The following is a 19,714-nucleotide window of genomic DNA, read 5'->3' as shown; positions in this document are numbered from 1 at the left end:
TATCAAGTCTTCTTATATTGACGTCATCTGTGTCACTTCTCCGAGTCATAATTACTACGGCCACTAGATGGCGCAAACATAATTATAGTTTCTTTCCAGTCTGAATTTTTGATTTATAGTGTTGTTTTTCTTGTGAAGATGGGCGGTCCACTGCAGCTCAACAAGGAAACACTGTCTGACTCTGAAGAAACACAAAGAGCCAATTTATGCTAAAAAGACTGTAAATCTGGCAGATATCCACTTGATAAGACTAACTCAGACTGCCGAGGGCTCGTATAAGCTTCAGAGAAACTTTTAAATGCATTTTTTTCACAACATGACTGTGTGGACACACTGGATTTTGATCCCCATCACTTACATTGGAAGTGGATTTGAAGGGGATCTTTTAATAGCTGTTATGAACAGGAGGAATGATTACAGTGAGGAAAACCTTCAGTGTTCGTATGGGTATCTGACTTAAAGACAGACTTGAAAAATTGTGAACCTGTTCTGTAAGCACATTCAGTGACATGTTTGTTTCCATGAGTATCATCTCTGCAATGTTGTTGAGAACACAATTAAACAGGAATGCTGATGCACAACTCTCTCAATCGTATGTAACAAGTAAACTCTATCTGTTAATCTTTGAATTTACAGGTTGTTAATTACATAGTTATTACAAGAAAGAGACTGGATGATGTCTAACAACACTCCCTTGTTCATGCATTTACTACTCCCTATATAACTGACACTCAGTAGTTTATTAGTGAGCAGTAAATTGACATTTAATCATCATCTTACTAATCATTATTTTTTGTTATCACTCACAGAGTACTTTTTTTTCTTCCACTGTGGAACCCTCAAATAAAATGGGTACATGTAGTACAAATCACTGGGTTAAAATGTTACTCAGTTTGGGTCAATATAGCACCAATACAAATATCACAAATGTATTGTTTCTTGTACAAAGTGATGTGCATATGACACTCAAAAGATACAAGTTATTAACAATCAATAAAAAACAGGGACACATAAGTTTAAAAAGAGTATAGTAGATTATAACAAGCCTTAGTTCGGGTAAATAACCCAAAAGTAAAATAATTTTAAAAAAACACTATAACTGGGTCAAAACAACCCCTTGTCTTGAGTGGCTTTCTGGGTAACATTAACTCAGTATTGTGTTGGTACTATATTGACCCAAACTGGGTAAAATTTTAACCCAGTGTTTTTATTATGTAGTAAACAGGGTCTTTCACTCTCACTATTTATCTATATAGTGCATTATACTTACTATGTTACTATATTTGCTAACATAATTATAACTTAATTATGATCCTTTTTTCATTCCAGGGGATTTCACATTTTACAAAGAAGAAATCCTGCATCATGTTTGACATAACAGGTTTATATTGACGGAAATCACTTACTGTCCATTGGAAGAATTTGTGTTTTTGTTACTTGTCACCTGCCTGACTGATTTTTTTCACCTGATAAATCCCTAATAAGACTACCTTTTCTCAGTGAATTCTCTATGATATTCTCACTGTTCTCTGTGTACCAAATTTGATTCACCTTAGTGGCTGAAATGTTCAGTTTCCTTCTGAAAGCCAAGTATAATAATGGAAAAGCTTGACCAAAAATTAGTGATATGATTAAATAAATGACCAATATAGTTAATTTGATGATTTGTTTGCTAGTGGTAACTCACTGATCCTGCTGTTGTTTGGTGTCTGGACACCAATCAGAGAAGTCACAACAACAAACAAAGGCATTTTAACTGATGGGTTGTGTAATTTTAAAATGCTTTGCACAGCGTGTTTATAGAAAAAATGTGACTGTGACTCTCAGACACATCTTACGTTTTGACTTTGTCTTTACTTGAAGGCCACACACAAGTTTTCTCTTTTGAAAGACATAACACGAAATTGATAGTTTTGCCACAAAAGTTTACTAAAGATAATTACCAACAACCTTTATAACACAATCTGCAATACAAATGTAAACCAATATCATAACCATTACAGCCCTACCAACAAAAAACATCTAAGCTGTTGTTTACATAGACAAAGAAGAAAGACACAAGATTTAGCTTCTTCTTTCTTTCAATTACATATTGTATATGAATACATGTCAATTTATATGTTCAAAAAATAAGTGATATATTACAATTTTAACAGTTTAGAAAACAGAAAACTGAAAAGTGTAACAGTCATTTGGCTTACACAGCACTTAACTTTATATGGTCAAATGATTGACTGAACCCTAAACAGATGTAAAAGAGAAAACAGAATATTGTGTTTCAATGGTAGGAAAATAAATGTATAAGCCCTCAGTCCTTTAGTACCTGTTATATGATCAACTCCAAAATGCATTTTTTACTGTCGAGATGGTGTGTAGTGATCACACTTGTCTTCAGTCAAGTGATGGTCGCAGGTCAGCGTGTACTCGACCTTGAAGCTGCCTAGTGATGATGAACAGGTGAATGTGTGAAACCCCTTTTTCACATACGTCTCACATGATACCAGAAGGTCATCATCATTTCCCCATGATGAGTCATCATCCCAGACCTCAACCTTCAAAGTTAAACGTGTATCCACCTTTAAAAAAGAATAAAAAATGAAAAAAAAAGGTTTAGTTGAAGATCATCCTGAGAGTACTCCACTGATTTAGCATTGTACTCTTAAAGCACTGCCACACTCACTATGGACAGTTTTTTCCACTAGACCATTCGTAGCAGGGTGGTGGGGAGCTGATGTGATGTGCTTTATGCCATTGCTCTTGATTGAAGGACTGGCGGTTGCAGTGGCTCCCTGCTCCAGAGCCCTAACCCTTAAATGCATAGCTTCCACCTCCAACTCCCCATGTCTCAACTCCACCTCCTTTATGCGCAGAATTAATGCTCCTCTGCAGCCCTGCCAGCCAACACAGGGAGACTTTGGAGTGGGGTGGGAACACCAGCTAGCTCAGCCGGCTCAGCTCCACCTACAGAAGCTGGCTCATCAAACAAACCCCTTTCACTCAGCTTCTCATGCAGGAGCTCTTTTAACTCATTTTTCTTTGCATTTAAGGGCACTTGCACGTCAAAGAAATCTGCAATTAGCTTTCCTACACGTATACAATTTGTCTTCAGTCAAAGCAGTGGTGACTGACTGAAACTCTCACCAAACTGATGCGCCAACGGACAAAAGAAAGAATGGACGAGCCCCAAAATCATGTTATGTCTCTAGTCTAGGGGAAACCTGGACACAACATGCTTAGAGACCCCGCTTTTCCCAGTCCCAAGAATGGTCAGCCTAACAACCATCAAAGTTCACAATGTAGCAGTTTATTCGCCAAAGTTGCGCAATTCCCTAAACAACAAACAAACATCGACTAACCTCAACCCTAAACTTCCCTGACAAAAAAATAGCTGTAACAAAAAGGCAAAGCTCTAACCAAACTCCTACTTGAAATGGTTTACAAAAAGAAAGGGCTTCACACTCCTACTGACTGTGACTGCTACTGTGCTTTTAAATATTTACAATGTACAATGATCTACACATCTGATGGTACACCCCCAAGTTTCTTGTCTTCAGTCCCAACTGATGCTGACTCAAGTGACATTATTTGAGGCAGTTTATCACACTGCGCAGCTTCCTCCGGAGCCTTGAACGGCCTTATACAACTTTTTTCACATGATGCAATAGTACTCCCCAAAACCTGCAAAGAGGAATTTACTGACCGTGCCAAGATCATAACGAGCATTCCACCAAGGATTGTTTGATGTGACCACATCAGTCCTGCGGCGAATGGAACCATACTGCAGCTTAACATACCTGAGAATTAGAGAAAAGAAAAGAAAAAGAAGTAATTAATGAATTAATGTTTATATTTGATATATATCATGCTTGTAGTGTGAGCCTTTTCAGCACCCTCAGATTTCATTCCCCAGCCTTTAGGCGCCTTAAGACTGTACAAGAACAAAAATGGTGTAAATTCATTGCATGTCACACTGTGGCAGATGTTTGCAATCTTTTTTTTTTCTTTTTTACTTAGTACTTTATTGATCCCCACCAGGGTGTGATTTGCCGGGGACGATGGTGGGGATTTTCCCCCTGCTGGTCTATATTAGAGGTGGAGCCAAATAGGGTATTCGGAAAAGCACAAATAAAAGGTTTTTATGAATATTTATTTTGTACCAATATTTTAAAAATTGTTTTTTGGGAAGAAAAAAAAAAGTTAAATAACTGTACGCAGGTCGGGACTCGTAGTGTAGCAAGGTCACATCGCTGTCTCTGTCTCTCTTCTCTGTCTCTGTGTCATGCTATAAATAGCTGCAAGTCTGTCTGTCTGATGGAGCTGAGCTTTGGTTGATTGGTCAGTGCAGTTGTCAGGGGTCTGGGAGGCCTGGAGTGTGAATCCTACTTTGCAAAATAGTTTATTGAAGAACACTTACTTTAGAAATTTAATATCTTGAAATTTATTTGAATACAAATGCAAATTATTTTGCTGCCTCGATAAATATAGACACAAATATAAATAAAATATAAATCCCTAGGCTATATATCCCTGCCTCTGTTGAGTTCTTTTTTATCCCTGGTGGGTACAAAATTTAGTGATTTAAGGTGATTCACCCATAGACCACATAAAATATCTAAAATAAAAACAGGCTATTTTAAAAAAAAATCTAAGCACTGCAACATGAGAGCAGTCATTAGAGCAAACATTAAAATCAGAAATGGACTTTCACTGTCAGTACTCGCACTTATTTGACAGTAGAGATGACACCGTGTCTAGGCTTCATGATGACGAAGCAAATGGACCAGGGGTTGCTACCTTCCCTGCTCTGAGATTTGCAGAGATGTGGGTAAAAGAAGGGCCACACGCCGTGGATGACCCCTCCATAGGAAAGCATAAAAAGAAGACAGAAATCTATCATCAAAGCAGGCTGTTATCTTAGTCTGACAAGTATGCATATACTGTGGTCTATTTATTTTTATGATGACAGCATGTTGTGCGATTGCATGTTGTTATTATTTTCTATTCAGTATTGAAATTTGCTGCACGCTGCGCATAGAGCTGAATTTAACAGTGATTTGTAAGAATGACAGGCAGGTCTGGCCAAGTGGCACTATCCAAAGTACTGAAAGGAGCGTTGGGGATTTAATTCTGGCATGTTAAATTAGCATTTAACCTTATGTTTTGTTGTATATGATTACATCGCCTATGTGTCTGCATGAACTTGACATCACGTCCCTGAGAGTGAAAATATTGCGCTATTTTGATGAACTTGAAAAAATGGACTACAATATTCCTGAAGATGCAGTGGTCAAGTTCAAATTTTGTTATTGTTTTATTGAAGTTCATAATTATTTTATATAATATAATATATAATGTATAGGCCAACTGTGGTTCTGATTTATTTCATAAATAAAAACACTTCAAAAACATCCCCCACTCTGATTGTTTCACAAATTGCACCCTGATCCCTGTCGGAAATTGATCCTCTGCCTTTGACCCATCCTATACACACACACCAGGAGCTGTGGGCAGCCGCAGTACAACGCTTGCAAGTAAGTCCCACAAATTTCTTTTTCATTTTGCCTCCACCATTTTGGTTTGTATGTTTTTTGCCTAAATTTTTGTCAAAAATAGTGCTTATGCAATGTCATACTGGCCAGTTCATTCTGCTTCATTTCATTTTGTTCTTCTGATGGTTTGGGATGATTTGTAGATGTGGGTCATAGCAGCAGTCACTATGTGAGAATTTTGTCCTAAATTTTGGACACTTTTTTTGCAAGCTGTCTTTGGTCACCAAAGCTTCAAATTGGCTGGTTTGTCTCACAGTGTGATTTAGGACCATTGTTTTGGATTGATGACCACAAATTTGACCAAATTTCTCTCATGATTGTCAACTTTCATCTCAGACAAAACCGCACACAGTGTTAATGGGCCTTTACTCTACATACCCATCAGTGTTGCCAGTTAGATCTCCAAACAGATCCCAGGCTCGGATGATGATCACCTTCAGAGTTCCTCTCTGGGCCCGTAGAGGACAGCAGTTGCGAGCCAGGTTGGGAATGAACTGACAATATGGTTCTTTGTGTGAGTTAATCTCAGTGTTGTTTGCTATGTACTGCTCAATGGCAGTCTTCATCTGAGCCCTCTGTGACTCATTTTGCATCAGCTCATACATTGGTCTGAGGGAGTACCCAACAATATCTGGGCGGTTCTTGAGGGTTTTCATCCAATTCAGGTAGCCCAGAGAGTCATCACGAATAAGTGAAAACACCCCTGACCATTGAGTACCCCCTAACACCTCTGTGTAATCTTGGTAAAGTTCGTAGCTCGAGGCAACGAAGTCCTGGTTCCGTAGGACCTTGGAACAAATCCTGCTGATAGCAGATGCACTTGTCTTCCCGAGGCCTACACTGAAACCCTGTGATAAGCAGGAGTGCACCTGGAGGACAGGAGGAGAAATAACATGTTATTTATGGCCAATGGTCTACAACGCTCTCCATCTCCATCACCAAAATTCCAAATAGTAATAAAAACAAATTTATTTAGCATAGCACCTTTCACAGAAATGGAATTCACAAAGTGCTTCTCAACAATAAAAGTTAAAAATAAGACCATAAAACATACAAACAATAAAAACATAAGCCACAAGTTAAAGTTAACATACAAACAAAAACTCAAGCAACAGGGTACCCCAAAAGAAACACACAAAAGAACAATCATTAGTCATCTTAAGGTAAGAAAAAGGCCAGTTTGAAAAGATGGGTCTTCAGTTGCTTTTTAAAAGCTTCTACAGAGGCCAAAAACTGTATGTCCAAAGGAAGTGAGTTCCATAGTGTTGAAGCCACTACTTCAAAGGTACGATCACCTTTTGTTTTCAGACGAGAGCGAGGGACAGTCAGTAGGCCCTGGTCAGAAGACTTAAGTGACCTACTGGTGATATAGGGATGGAGAAGATCACAGATGTACTTAGGTGCCTGTCCACGCAGAGCTCTATATGTGAAAACAAGGACCTTAAAAAGGATCCTAAACATGATGGGAAGCCAATGTAAAGAACTTAAAATGGGCGTGATGTGAGTCGTCCTGCTGGACTTGGTTAACAGCCTTGCAGCAGCAATCTGAAATATTTGTAGACGGTTCAGAGATGACTTGCTGTGACAGGTGAAAAGGGAATTACAATGGTCCAGCCAGGATGATATGAAAGCGTGAATAATGATCTCTAGCTGCGGTTGTGATACGATAGACTTGAATTTTTTTAAAAATATTTCTTAGTTGGAAAAAACATGTATGGGTCAATGATTTAATATGCTGATTGAAACACATAGCCTGATCAAATATAACACTGAGATTTCTCAAAATTAGACTGAACAGCTGAGGAAAGGGACCCGATACTCTCAGCAACCTTGGGAACTATACTGTCTGACGCTATGTTAAGAACCTCTATCTTGTCTGCATTAAGATGTTAGACAGTCAGTCCTTCATGGCAGACAGACAGTTGAACAACACAGACAGTTTGTCACAGTTATCAGGTTTAAAAGAGACATAGAGTTGAATATCATCAGTGTAACAGTGGTAGGAAATATCTCTAAATTTGCTAATCACATTACCTAAAGGAAGCATATGTAAAGCAAATAAAATACAACCCAAGACAGAACCTTGAGGCATATCACAGGAAAGAGCAGCAGTTTCAGACATGATCCAAGATCCAAGTGACGCTCTATCTGAGAAGGAGGAGGAAAACCAGTCCAGTGCGCTCCCTGACACACCCACACACTGTTTAAGCCTTTCAATCATTATTCTATGATCCACAGAGTCAAAAGCTGCGCTAAGATCCAGCAGCACCAAAACGGAGCACTCAACCACATCAGAAGACATCATTATAAGACTCAAAGAAGAGCAGTTTCGGTAGAGTGCTTCTGATGGAAACCCGAGTGTCTTGTCTAAAATATTGTGTGTACTCAAGACAGCAGTGAGCTGTTTAGCAACAACTTTCTCTAAATTTTTTGAAATAAAAGGCAGCTTGGATATAGGCCTGTAGTTATTGGGAACGTATGGATCAAGGTTTGTTTATTTTTCAGAAGAGGCTGAACAACTGCATGTTTGAAGTAAGGTGGGACACAGCCAGATTGCATGGAGCTGTTTATGATAGAGACCAGGCAGGACCGATAGATTCAAGGGCATTTTTAAGCATGGACGTGGGGAAAATATTGACAGGACTGGAGGAGGATTTCATACTACCCACCAGATCAGTGAGGTCTTGCAGAGAACTGGTAGAAAAACAGTCCAGAATTGACAGCTGAATTGCATAAGTGGAGAGGGGAGTAAAAGAGGAGATAATGCTAGCCTTGACATCTCCAATCTTATTTACAAAGAATGATAGAAAATTACTGCAATCCTTATTTGACAAAACAAGCACATCAGGAAGTGCAGGAGTGACATTGTTGTTTATAGTGTTAAACAGGACTTTGGGATTGTGATTACTGGTGGAAATAAGATAAAATAAATAAAATAAGAAGCCCTCGCATCTTTAATTGTGTTGTTTAACTCAGTTAAAAGGTCTTTGTTGTAAGGACGGTGAACATGGAGCTTAGTGGACTTCCACAGTCACTCTGCCCTCCGACATTTACGCCGGAAACAACGAATGGTGTCATTTAACCATGGAGATGAATTTACAGAGGGGACAAGACACATTTTACAACAAGCCACTTTATCCAAACTGAGGAGCAATGTGTGTTAAAGGATTGCACTAGACAATCTGCATGAGAACACAACACTGCACTTGGGTCAAAACCTGCAGAAAACTTTTCAGCTGTGAGATGATTTAAGATCCGAAAGCACTTTAATCTTTTACTGGGCAGAGAATCTAAGTTAAAAGACAGGCTGAACAAAACACAATTACGGTCAGTGGAAGGGAAAACCTCAGAACAAATGGAGTCAATAATTAAACTTTATGTAAAAACAAGGTCTAGAGTATGCCCCCTAATGTGTGTGGGACCAGACACATGTTGAATAAAATTAAAAGACTCAATGATGTTAACAGGACAAAGCTGCAAGAGACATCATCCACATGAATATTAAAATCACCAACCATAATAACGCTGTCCAACCTTATGATGGAGGATAAAAAATCACTGAGTTCAGACATAAAGTAATTGTTAAAACCAGGGGGTCAGTAAAGTAAAATACAATAAAATGGATTACAACAACCACCTCTGGTTAACTGCAGTTCAAAAGAGGAGAAAACTCCCGTGCTCATCGGCTGACTCTGAAAACAGTTCCTGAAGACGTTTAACAGCATTTGACAGCACTATCCTGAGGGGCACAGACTCATTGATGACAACAGCCCAGGTCAAGGGGCACAGGTACCGAGGGTCTGATCTGCCGCGCACAGTGGAACATGGACAGGATGCCCTATCCCTCTATAGGGAAAAGGTCTGGTGAGAAGGTTAATGATGGATGAGGTTGGTGGGGGGGAGCTACCAGGGTGAAAAAAGGTGAAAGTTTCAGGAGGCGGGTGTGAGATGTAAACAGTCAGTCATGTGGGGTGGACAGGTCAGCACTAGACTGAACGTTATGACTTGATGGGCTGCAGGTGTGTGAGGAATCATGGGATGAAGGACGCTATATTCCAAATTGTTGGAAAGCACCCATGTGCCAGCTCTGTTTAAATGGAGACCGTCTGAGGTGAGAGAGAGAGTTGACCATGTTTCCAGAAAAGGTTGAAGTTATCAACAAAGTGCATGTTGTTGGTGTCGCAGGTAGATGAGAGCCAGGTTTTGAGGCTGAGCAGCTGCGTGAAATGACCCATGCCGTGAGTGGGGGCTGGTTCGGACACATAGACGTTGCTGTGGGACTGTTTGAGGATGTTAAGGAGATGGGTGAAGTCTTGGTATAACAGCTCGGACTGCTGCTTTTGATTGTCATTTGTGCTAACATAAACAAGGACCCTGTCAACCTCGGGATAGGAATTTAAGATGCCTGGGACTTTATAAGCAATGTCTTGTACAATACCGCGTGGGAAACAGAGAGTGTGCACTTTGTTGACTCTCACATTTCTGATGATCGAGTCACCAATGATGAGAGTTGACGGGGGCACCTGCTGATGGGGGCTGTGGGACAGCAGCTCCGCAGGTTACCAGACTGGTTACCAGCTTGGTATAGTGGATGTGGGATGATGCCTGGTGCTGAGACCTCTGTCACTGGATGGCAGCTGGTCTCTTCCAGGGCTTCCGGTCCAGCAGAGACATGGATGGAGATGGAGCTGCAGCTGCAGCTTTATCCCTGTTGCGAGGTGGATGTAGAGTGAAATTGGCTCGAGACCAATGCCGGGGTTTTGACCAAATGAGGGGATATCTTTTTGAAGAATGGTTTTCATGCCCCCAGTAGAGTGACACACATTTGAGGATATGGGGTTTGGCGTATCAGCATATACTATAAATTATTTACATCATTGAATATGCTCAAGTCAAAAATATATTCTTTCGTTCAAGACAGTGTAACAACATGTGTGATAGTGTGCATATGGAGTATGTGTACAAATATGCAGTTTGGTCACTGTGCACAGCTGTGGTGGCTGGTGACTCAAAAAATTGGGGTGGACAGGAGGAAAACCAACATGGAATCTTACAACAAACTGCATCAAACTATATCATTGTCCCACCTGATGAAATCGGAGGGGTGGGGGGCAATTTTATATGCCAATAAAACAATTTGCTTTCAAAAACAAAAACCCCTGAGTGGTGAAAAGGCTGCTTCTTTAAAGACATTTAGCGTATACATAATGTCTCTAAACAAAGAAGTGCTCATTTTAGCCATGGAGTGGTTCAAATGTGTCATTTTACCAACAAAGTGAAATTCAAATTTATCGTACTGTTCTATTGTGACAACAAATTTATGTTCTCATCAAAAACAGACAAGATATCACATGATTTAAATGTGTTTCCTATATATTTTTAAAGCTTATAATGTGATACAGGTTCAGATCAGTACTGAATACTAGAAAGATTGAACACTAAAAACATTCACAGATCTAAAAGTGTAGGTTAACATCAGAAAGTATTAATGCATGTATCAAATACATGACTTACACTTACCCTTATCTACAAAGCTGACATGTTAACACTAGGGGTGTTAACATGAACACAAAACTCACGGTACAGATCGTATCATGGATTTGAGTCATGGATCAGATCATTATTAGGATCAGCGAAAAAAAAGGGGGGAGACAAATAAAACTTTGTTTTCCATTTATTCTATAACACACTGACAGCCAGAAACAGCAAGGAACTTTTGCCCATGGTCTTAAATGAAAACAACATTTAAGATGTCCAATGTTTAAATAAAATAAAATAAAATATATAAAATATTCAATGCTCAGTTATTGCAATATGAGGCACGAAACCTTCCTCTTTTAAACAGTGAAGGAAACAGCCTCTGTCCACATCATCAAAACTTGGTGATAACAAACATTCACCGCTAACGTCAGTTAGCAGCTAGATGCTAATTAGCTGCTCAGCTGCAGCACATTAAACAGCAGGTAAACATAACTCAAATGTCACATCGGACCCGTTAGATGCTGGTTTGATCGTTGCTCTTCAAAATCCCTGTTAGCGACACACTGTCTGCCCATGACTTGTACTTACAGCAGTTTGTTTACTTTGTCTTAAATGAGACATTAAATTTTGCAATTAATCCGCAGTTCATATGCCTGCCGAACCGTTGGGGGCGATCCGTACGGATCATGGATCAACTACTATCTGTTACACCACTAGTTAACACTTGTTATTCTAGTTACTTTAAGCTTATTACTCAATATACAGCTCGGCTTCAAAACGAACTAAAGAAACCGTCAGAAGAAAGCAGCCAGACCTCCTGCACACTCATTCACTAATCACACATCATCAACAGGTGACTGAACAACCACTCAATTAAAAACGAATGAATGAGTGAGTCCAGACAGCTCACTGTAACTTCAACAAGCAAACTAATGTTACCCACAACACATTATATGATCTCTGCTGCATTCTTGTTAAGGAGATAAAAAGCCACACAGAGACATTTAACCATCAGAGATGAAATTAGCGACCAAAGAGACAGAGAGAGAGAAGCTGTATCTGACTCACGTTATCTGACGTCTTCTTCTTTCATGGAGATGAAGTATTCATGTTATAACGTCCATTTGTAGCTGTTGGTCATCTTGTTTGTTAGTTAACAGAACTTTGTGGCTGCTGGTTAACCAGTCTGATATCATTAGCAACAATGACAAACAAGCTAACTCTCCTGGTTGTTTCTCCGGTTGCTTCTCTCTCCAGCCTCCCCGGCTGCGTCCTGCAGCTGCTGCACAGCACAGACCAGATAATTTCTCCCGCTAGCTTAACAACAGTCCTTAACAGTCCTTCCATGGATGTATAAAGAGTCCTTCAGGCTGTTACAACAAGCTAACGGTTGCATTGGCTAATGCAAGGAGCTATCCACTGCTGCTACTCTGCTTTACAGTGGAGAGAATTGAGGATGAATTCTGGAAACTATCATTGGACCAACTCAATGTCAATATTGCATTCTGGTTGTTGATTGGTAAGGGAGGACAGCCTCCCTTGGAGCGTCATTTTACGTGTCATGGCCAATCACAGATTAGCATGAAAAAAAATGAAATACATTGAGTGCAATGTAAGAGATCCCGCCCTGCGGAGGTCAGCAGGCACCCGTCCTCCTCTGTCCCCCACTCCACCTCCACCAATTGCGCCCCCCCACCACCACTTCATACACTGCTCTTTCTCCTCCTGCCCTGCAGGTGTCGCTGTTGAAGCATTTTAAACAGAATTTCAGCAATGGATTTTTTCCAAAGAAGAGAGAAAAAATACTTTATAAATACTGAGATTTGGTAATGGTTTATTGCAACCAAATATTCTTTTTTATATTTTGATCTCCCTTTTGCCTCTCAAAAAATAGAGGAGGATCAACCTCCTCTGCCTCTATGGACCAGCCTCCACTGGTGTACAGACACATGTATTACTAACCTCGTTTGAGGAGAGCCCATTCAGTGTGGACAAACAGGTACGTGCAGCTGCAATTCGCATGAGTCGCCCCCCAAGATAAACCTGAAATGAAGTACAATGTTGTTGAGACAAAAAATGAATTATGGTGTTATTTATTTGTGAAATAAGGAAATAAATATGATGTGTGCGTATTTATGTAACCTTGTGGATGTAGTGTGTGCCGTAGGTATCTATGAGTTTCTTGTACTGAGATTTGGTTTTGGAGTTGTAGAAATTTGGCAGACTCTTCAAATCTTCACTGAACTCGGGACTGAGGGGCGGTGTGCCTGACACACGGTAACTAGACTCAAAGACAACACACTAGTAAATTATCTGAGTATACAAACATAACTGAAAAATCAAGTGGTGATGCAGTGGTCTTCACACCTTACCTGTATTGGCTACAGGTGACCCTGTGTAAGCTGAAGGTGTAGCGATCGTGTTTGTTCTTTTCTGTAGCAAAGTTATATGCAGACGAATGTGTTCCCCCAACATCCAGGTAGGTCTGGGCGATAAAATGATAGTGATATGTACCAGTGATACACACCTCATCAATAGCAGTAAAATAGTTTGATAGAATGTTTGATAGCTTCACTTAAATGCATTAAATGCAAACCTTCATGAAGGCACATAACAAATAAACAAAGTTCAGTTGCATGAACAAACCCCAAGCATACTGTGTTACTGTTAACTTAAAGGTACAGTGTGTAGAATTTTGTGACATGTAGTGGACCGGACTTGGAAGAATGGAATATAATATTCACAAGTATGTTTTAATTAGTGTATAATCACCTGAAAATAAGAATCACTGTGTTGTTATTACCTTAGAATGAGTGCTTTATCTCTACATAGGGAGTGGGTCCACTTCTACAGAGCCTGCCATGCTGCACTGTTTCTACAGTAGCCCACAACAGAAAAACCAAACACTGGCTATAGACAGGACCTTTTGTGCCTTACATGCTTGGAAGGGGTGGGGGTTGGGGGAGGGGTATTAAGTTAGATGCAATCTTATTCTCACCACTAGATGCCACTAAATCCTACACACTTGTCCTTTAACAGTAACTTAACTTGTTTCTGCTTTAGCTTCATGCTAACAGCTGTAAGGCTTTTAGAATTAGCTCAGCTGGCTAACTGAGCATTGTCTTTGCTGTGCCAGACTCAGAGCGTGCTCCCTCCCTGGTTCATAAACAGTCTAACATAGCCCTTGATAATGGAGCGAGCGTGTCTTAACAGCTGTCTTTGTTCAGTTGCACCACTGACATTTGACACAACAACAGACTCAGCGTGGGGTGAGAATTGAGTGCAGACGATGAGGAAATTATTGATAAAAAAGGACAGGTAAGCTCACCAGTATGGCAGTTTTTTGGTTTTACCTGTTGCCTTGATAAATAAAGTTGTTAAATTCAAAATACTTAAATTCAACCTTTTTTTTCTACTGGTCTTAATTAAAGGTCATTAGATAGGTCATTAAAAATGATCAATAATTGACTGAAATGAAACATTTTATTGTGATAAAAGCTCTCAGCTATATCACCCAGTCCTACTTCCAGGTTTGCCAACACAAACTTATTTAAATCCACGCCAAACTGATGAAAACAAGAGGCTCATTTGATGTTTGATGGTCAACCATAATCACCACAATATATTAAATGTAACCTTTCATTTATAAAACCATTTTTTTGCAATTTGCAATATGTAATATTTTTAGATTAATATACTGTTACCGTTACTAGCTGTTTTGACAGAAACTGTCTAAGGTTTTTATGTACTGCAATATGGCTGTTTCTTCAGACCAGGTTTAGGAAAAACACTACAGTGGTCAAAAAAGGAAAATAATCACCTCATGTTTTGATTGATTGACAACAACAACTGTGAATATTTCCTACCTTTTCGGCATCACCCTCGTGGGAGGTGTAGGTGTTAATCAGTGAGCTGTGGACACAATTTACAGGAGAGAATCATCATTAAAACTCCTTCCTAACAAAGGTTTATTTTTTAAATTTTATTTATGTTAAAATTTGTATTTACAAATGAAAATAAAATAAAAATGGAATTGTTGATAATGTGATAAATGTGGGCAATTTAGGACAAAGACAAACCGTGACTGCATGAGTCTGTGTAGTGAAATCTCAAACCCGAAAATACTCATTAAAGGGGAATACACCCATTTTTAGATTTTTGGACTTGTGATGCAAAATGAAAGGCTCATCTGTAGACAGTGAAATGGAAAGCTGAATTTGTGGACCTACAAATCACAAAAGCTTTTAGCTTGAGGAAAGACTGATACAAATTCACAAGTATTTACTGACCTGCCTTGGGGTATGGTGGCCATGAGGCGCAAAACTCAACAGCATTACACAAAACACAACACTTGTGACACATGAAAATCACAAACAGAATTGATGACAAGGGACAACCCTGGCGGAACACACCCTCTGGTCCCATTTTTTAAAAATGGGAACCACAACCCTGGTCTGCCAGTCCACACGCACTGTACCTGACATGCCAGCCAGGACAGCCCTACGATGTCCAGAGCCTTCAGCATCTCAGGGCAAATCTCATCCACACCCCGCGCCTTGCCACTGAGGAGCTTTTTGACTACAAGAAAAAGAGGGGACTGGAAAGCACTGATTAATTAATTGTGCAAACAGACTAACGTTTCTACACTAATGTGTCTTCATCAGAGTCAGGGTTGACAAAGACATGAGGCAAACAACATATGTAATCAACCTAAACCAGGTGTTCAGTCGTAATTAGATAATAGGTTGAACAGGGTTTCAAATCTATTGGATGATGAATCCTAGGGTGGGAGTTGCCATAGTCAGTGGAGCCCTTTGGCATAAATGAAGAACTGAATTGGTCATGTTTCCTCTGACTTGTCATACTTGATTGATGTTTGTATTTGTACTTTAGGTACTTTTATTTCTGTTTCTTTTTGTTTCTGATATGGTGTTGACCCTTTGGCATTGATGAAGAACTAAGTATGTCATGTTTCCTCTAGTTTGTCACATTTGATGGATATATTTGTACTTGGATTTGCTGTATTTTATTAATTATGAGTGGTTTGTGCTCTTTTGTTCCTGACATGGTGTTGGGGACTTGGACACTGACTATGGCAACTCCCACCCTTGGATTCATCGTCCATTTGATTTGAAACCCTGTTCAACCTATTATCTAATTACGGCTGCACACCTGGATTAGGTTGATTACATATGTTGTTTGCCTCATGTCTTTTTCCACTCTGTCTCTGATGAAGACACAGTAGTGTCGAAACGTTAGTCTGTTTGCACAATTAAAAGCTGCAAATTTATCAGTGTGCTCCAGTCCCTTTCTATTTCTTGAAGTCTGCTGTCCTAAAACTGAGAAGGACCTGATTCATTTTGTTGGAAGATGCGTGGAGAACCCTGTTCCAACAAGCTTTCTGACTACCTCAGAGATCTCTACCAGGATATGAGACCTTTGCAGCATCAGCAGTAATATGGGCGTTGTACTAGACTGTTGTGGTGAAGAAGGAGCTGAGCCATAAGGCAAAGCCTTAATTTACCTGTTGGTCTACGTTTCAACTCTCACCTATGGTCAAAGGCTTTGGGTAGTGACTGAAAGAATGACATTGCGGATACAAGAGGCCAAAATGGATTCCTTCTTGAAGGTGCTGGGATCAGCCTTAGAGATAGGGTGAGGAGCTCGGAAATCTGTGGGGAGCTTGGAGTAGAGCTGCTGCTCCTTTGCAAGCCAGCTGAGGTGGTTTGGGCACCTGGTTAGAATGCCTCTTGGATGCCTCCCTCTGGAGGTGTTACAGGCATGTTCAACTGGCAGGAGACCCCGGGGAAAACCCAGAATGTGCTGAAGGGATTACATATGGCCTGGGAACACCTCGGGATCGCCCAGGATGGAAGGGCTGGAGGGCGTTGCTGGGGCAAAGGATGACTGGGTTTCCTTACTCAATCTGATGCCACTGTGACTGTGGTGGCCGCACCACATGTGAGCACTAAGCGAAGCCCAAGAGAAGTGCGTTACTCTACAGTAGAGAAAGAATGCCTGGCAGTTAAGTGGGCTCTGGATTCCCTCAAGCACTACCTCCTTGGTAGGGAGTTTGTCCTGGAGACGGACCACAAGGAGCTGAAGTGGCTGTAGAGGATGAAGGATACCAACAGCAGAATAACACCCTGGTACCTGGCTATGCAGCCCTATCAGTTTGAGGTCCATCACATCCCAGGCAAGATGAATGCTACTGCTGACTACCTTTCCCGCTGCCTCAGTGAGAATCCAGAGGAGGGGGAGTGTGTGGCGGCTGCACCACATGTGAGCACTAAGTGTTAGTAGTTTTCTTTTTAACACTTAACATACAAACATTTCAAATAATCACAGTACACATAATCTTTTGTTTTCATACAGCGCACACTTTATTATTGACAATTTGTTTGCTAATTTGAGTGCACGCATTTTGATTCTGTCTTTATTATTTCTTGCTTGTGTTAAATCATGCTTTATCTTTGTCTTTTTTTCATGGATCTGGCGAGTCCTCCCTCTGGCCAAAAGAGTCGGCACCGGTAAAGATGGACTCTTATACCGTGGCAGGCAGGAAGTAGAAGAGGCCAACCGGGCGTTCCAGAGGGGAGTCTGCCTTTTGGGATCCAGTTAACTTTAATTACTTTAGGACTTTAAGTTTATTTTTCTTTCTTTGGATAGTTAGTTTGGTTGTAAATAATTTCTTGATTTAAATCTTTGTCAAGATTAAAGTTAATTTGTAATGTAGAGTTAATTGTTTGTTTCTGCCCCCCTTGTGTGTCTGTGTAGGCTAGCCTGTATGTATATAAACTCCCCTTATGTGTCATTTGTCAGGTCTGTTATGTTGAGTTCAGTTTAGGTTGCTGTTTGTTTAGTTGACCTTAATTTGAATTAACAGGCCCTAGTTACTTTCTTCTGGTTTTCCTATTTTTGTATTTTGAAAAAAAAATTGTTAAGTTGAAATTAAGTTGTAAATAAATTACTATTTTTTGCTTTATACACTTGGTGTTCTCGAGTCTTACTGCTTGGTTCCTGACAGTGATGCGGTGTCAGCATAAAATTGATGGATGGATGGAAATGTTGTGTTTTATAAAATGTTGTTGTGTTTTGCACCACAGGACCACCATATTGAGGCAATGAAATGACATAATTAAAAATATGAAAATGGATCCTAATCACTTTCAGTGATTAGGATGCCATGTAAAACAATACCTGACAGAGGTGTGTGTACTGCTGTGGACAGCATCATTGCAGCGGCTGTATGCACGCCAGTCCACTGCAGAGAGTGGCAGCTGAAAATTAAGGTGAGAACAGCATGGTTAGCATCTGCACATGAAGTATGTGCAACTCTTTAAGTTGCTATAGAACTCTGTGTTTGTGCCTTTCTGATTTAAATTACTTTCTGCAGCTTGTTGCCTTGAATATGGTTGGAGCAGAGAGTACAGGTGCCATTTGGAGTGAGGTAGGTTCTCACGTCAACCATGTAGGCTCCTTTTCGCCGCAGGGTGATCACATCAAAGCCCTCACCCACCAGGTTGTGGCCTGGCACAAAGGGAGCAGACTCACACTGGCTGCGGGTCCCAGTCTGACAGGAGAGAACAGGGGAGTGGTACGAGAGAAAGAGGAGGAAACTCAGGTAGAGAGGGGGTGAGGGTGAAATGGAGAGCATGGCTGGAGGCAAAGAGACACTGAAATGTTTCAGAGAAAGACAGAGACAGTGGAAAAGGAAATCAGTGAGTGTCATTTCAGCTACACATAATTAATAATGAAGACAGCAAGAATTGTAATTATTTGTTTCCCCATCAGTGTGTTGCCGGATGAAAACATAATTTTTCTTCTTTGTATCTAAATTTGCAATGATATCTTCTAACAACTGAGCAAACTGTGGACCTTGTTTCTGAAGTAGACCAGATCCTGTGTTGTGAACATTATTTATCAAACAGGCACAGCAGCCTGGAGGTGCCTAACCTTGCAAATATCCAAATTTCATACTGCTCTCACTTGTCATTATATCTTCATCATGATGCTCATCTACCAGTATATTGGACTCTTCTTCCTTTTGCTCCTACTTCTCTTCAAGTTCATCCAACTTTTGCCTGTCTTGCCTCTTCTAGTAGCTGAAAACATTCGCCCCAACTGTGTTATTGTAGCAACAGTCAGCAATGAATACTGCAAAACTTTAAAAAAAGAAAATACTAAAAATTGAGCATTAGGGTATAAGTGATAACAACTGAGCCTACTCCTCCTGCTAAAGAAGTGAGATGCAGTTGAAAGCTCTAAAGAAGGTAGTTAGTGGACCTTAAGATTTTTTCAAAAACTAAATAAAACTAAAATAAATCTGTTACAAAAACAAATGCTGTACAGTAATTCCCACTCTGGGACAGTGGGAATTACTGTACAGCATTTGTTTTTGTAACAAGGATGAACTAAGCCTTTAAATGTTCATTATGCATTATGTTTATTTTTTGAAAACTGATTACCTCTTCAGGTATCAGCAGGGTTTCTCGTGTATTTCTGCAGTGTGTGTCTCAGTTTAGATCAGGCCAGGATGTTGAGTGACTGTCAAGTCTGCAGGTAACAGCAAATGTTGTGGTCATATTTACTGTAGAGTAGCCAAACATTTAAGACAGGCTTTGTCATAGTAAAAAAAAACAAAAAAACATCTCAAAACAGTACAAACAATTAATTTAAGCAAA

The 19,714-nt window shown here is 40.1% G+C and overlaps 1 protein-coding gene across 1 annotated transcript; it reads right to left on the bottom strand.

Moving 5' to 3' along the window:
- Positions 1-1,910: 1,910 nt before the first annotated feature.
- LOC121884230 (perforin-1-like) lies at positions 1,911-18,703 on the bottom strand. The gene is made up of 12 exons (XM_042392921.1): positions 18,418-18,703; positions 18,231-18,310; positions 16,867-16,998; positions 16,631-16,746; positions 15,508-15,608; positions 15,320-15,380; positions 13,403-13,604; positions 13,173-13,311; positions 12,993-13,073; positions 5,928-6,418; positions 3,701-3,794; positions 1,911-2,576 (listed from the first exon to the last, which is right to left on the bottom strand). The coding sequence occupies exons 1-12, from the start codon at positions 18,685-18,687 to the stop codon at positions 2,355-2,357; spliced, it is 1,989 nt and encodes a 662-aa protein (XP_042248855.1). The 5' UTR covers positions 18,688-18,703; the 3' UTR covers positions 1,911-2,354.
- Between the last annotated feature and the right edge of the window lie 1,011 nt (positions 18,704-19,714).

The sequence above is a fragment of the Thunnus maccoyii genome, chromosome 2, assembly GCF_910596095.1.
Source record: "Thunnus maccoyii chromosome 2, fThuMac1.1, whole genome shotgun sequence".
NCBI lineage: Eukaryota > Metazoa > Chordata > Actinopteri > Scombriformes > Scombridae > Thunnus > Thunnus maccoyii.
The sequence above is the reverse complement of the archived record's forward strand: the minus strand, read 5'-3'. Positions and strand labels throughout refer to the sequence as shown.

Bases quoted from the DNA above. Each gene is read 5' to 3' on its own strand.
- LOC121884230 (XM_042392921.1), bottom strand. From the start codon at position 18,687: ATGCTCTCCATTTCACCCTCACCCCCTCTCTACCTGAGTTTCCTCCTC. The intron at 16,747-16,866 runs GTAATCCCTTCA...AAACCACCTCAG, and splicing joins GAGGTGTTCCCAGGCCATAT to CTGGCTTGCAAAGGAGCAGC. The intron at 13,605-15,319 runs GTCAGTAAATAC...AATGCATTTAAG, and splicing joins GCCACCATACCCCAAGGCAG to TGAAGCTATCAAACATTCTA.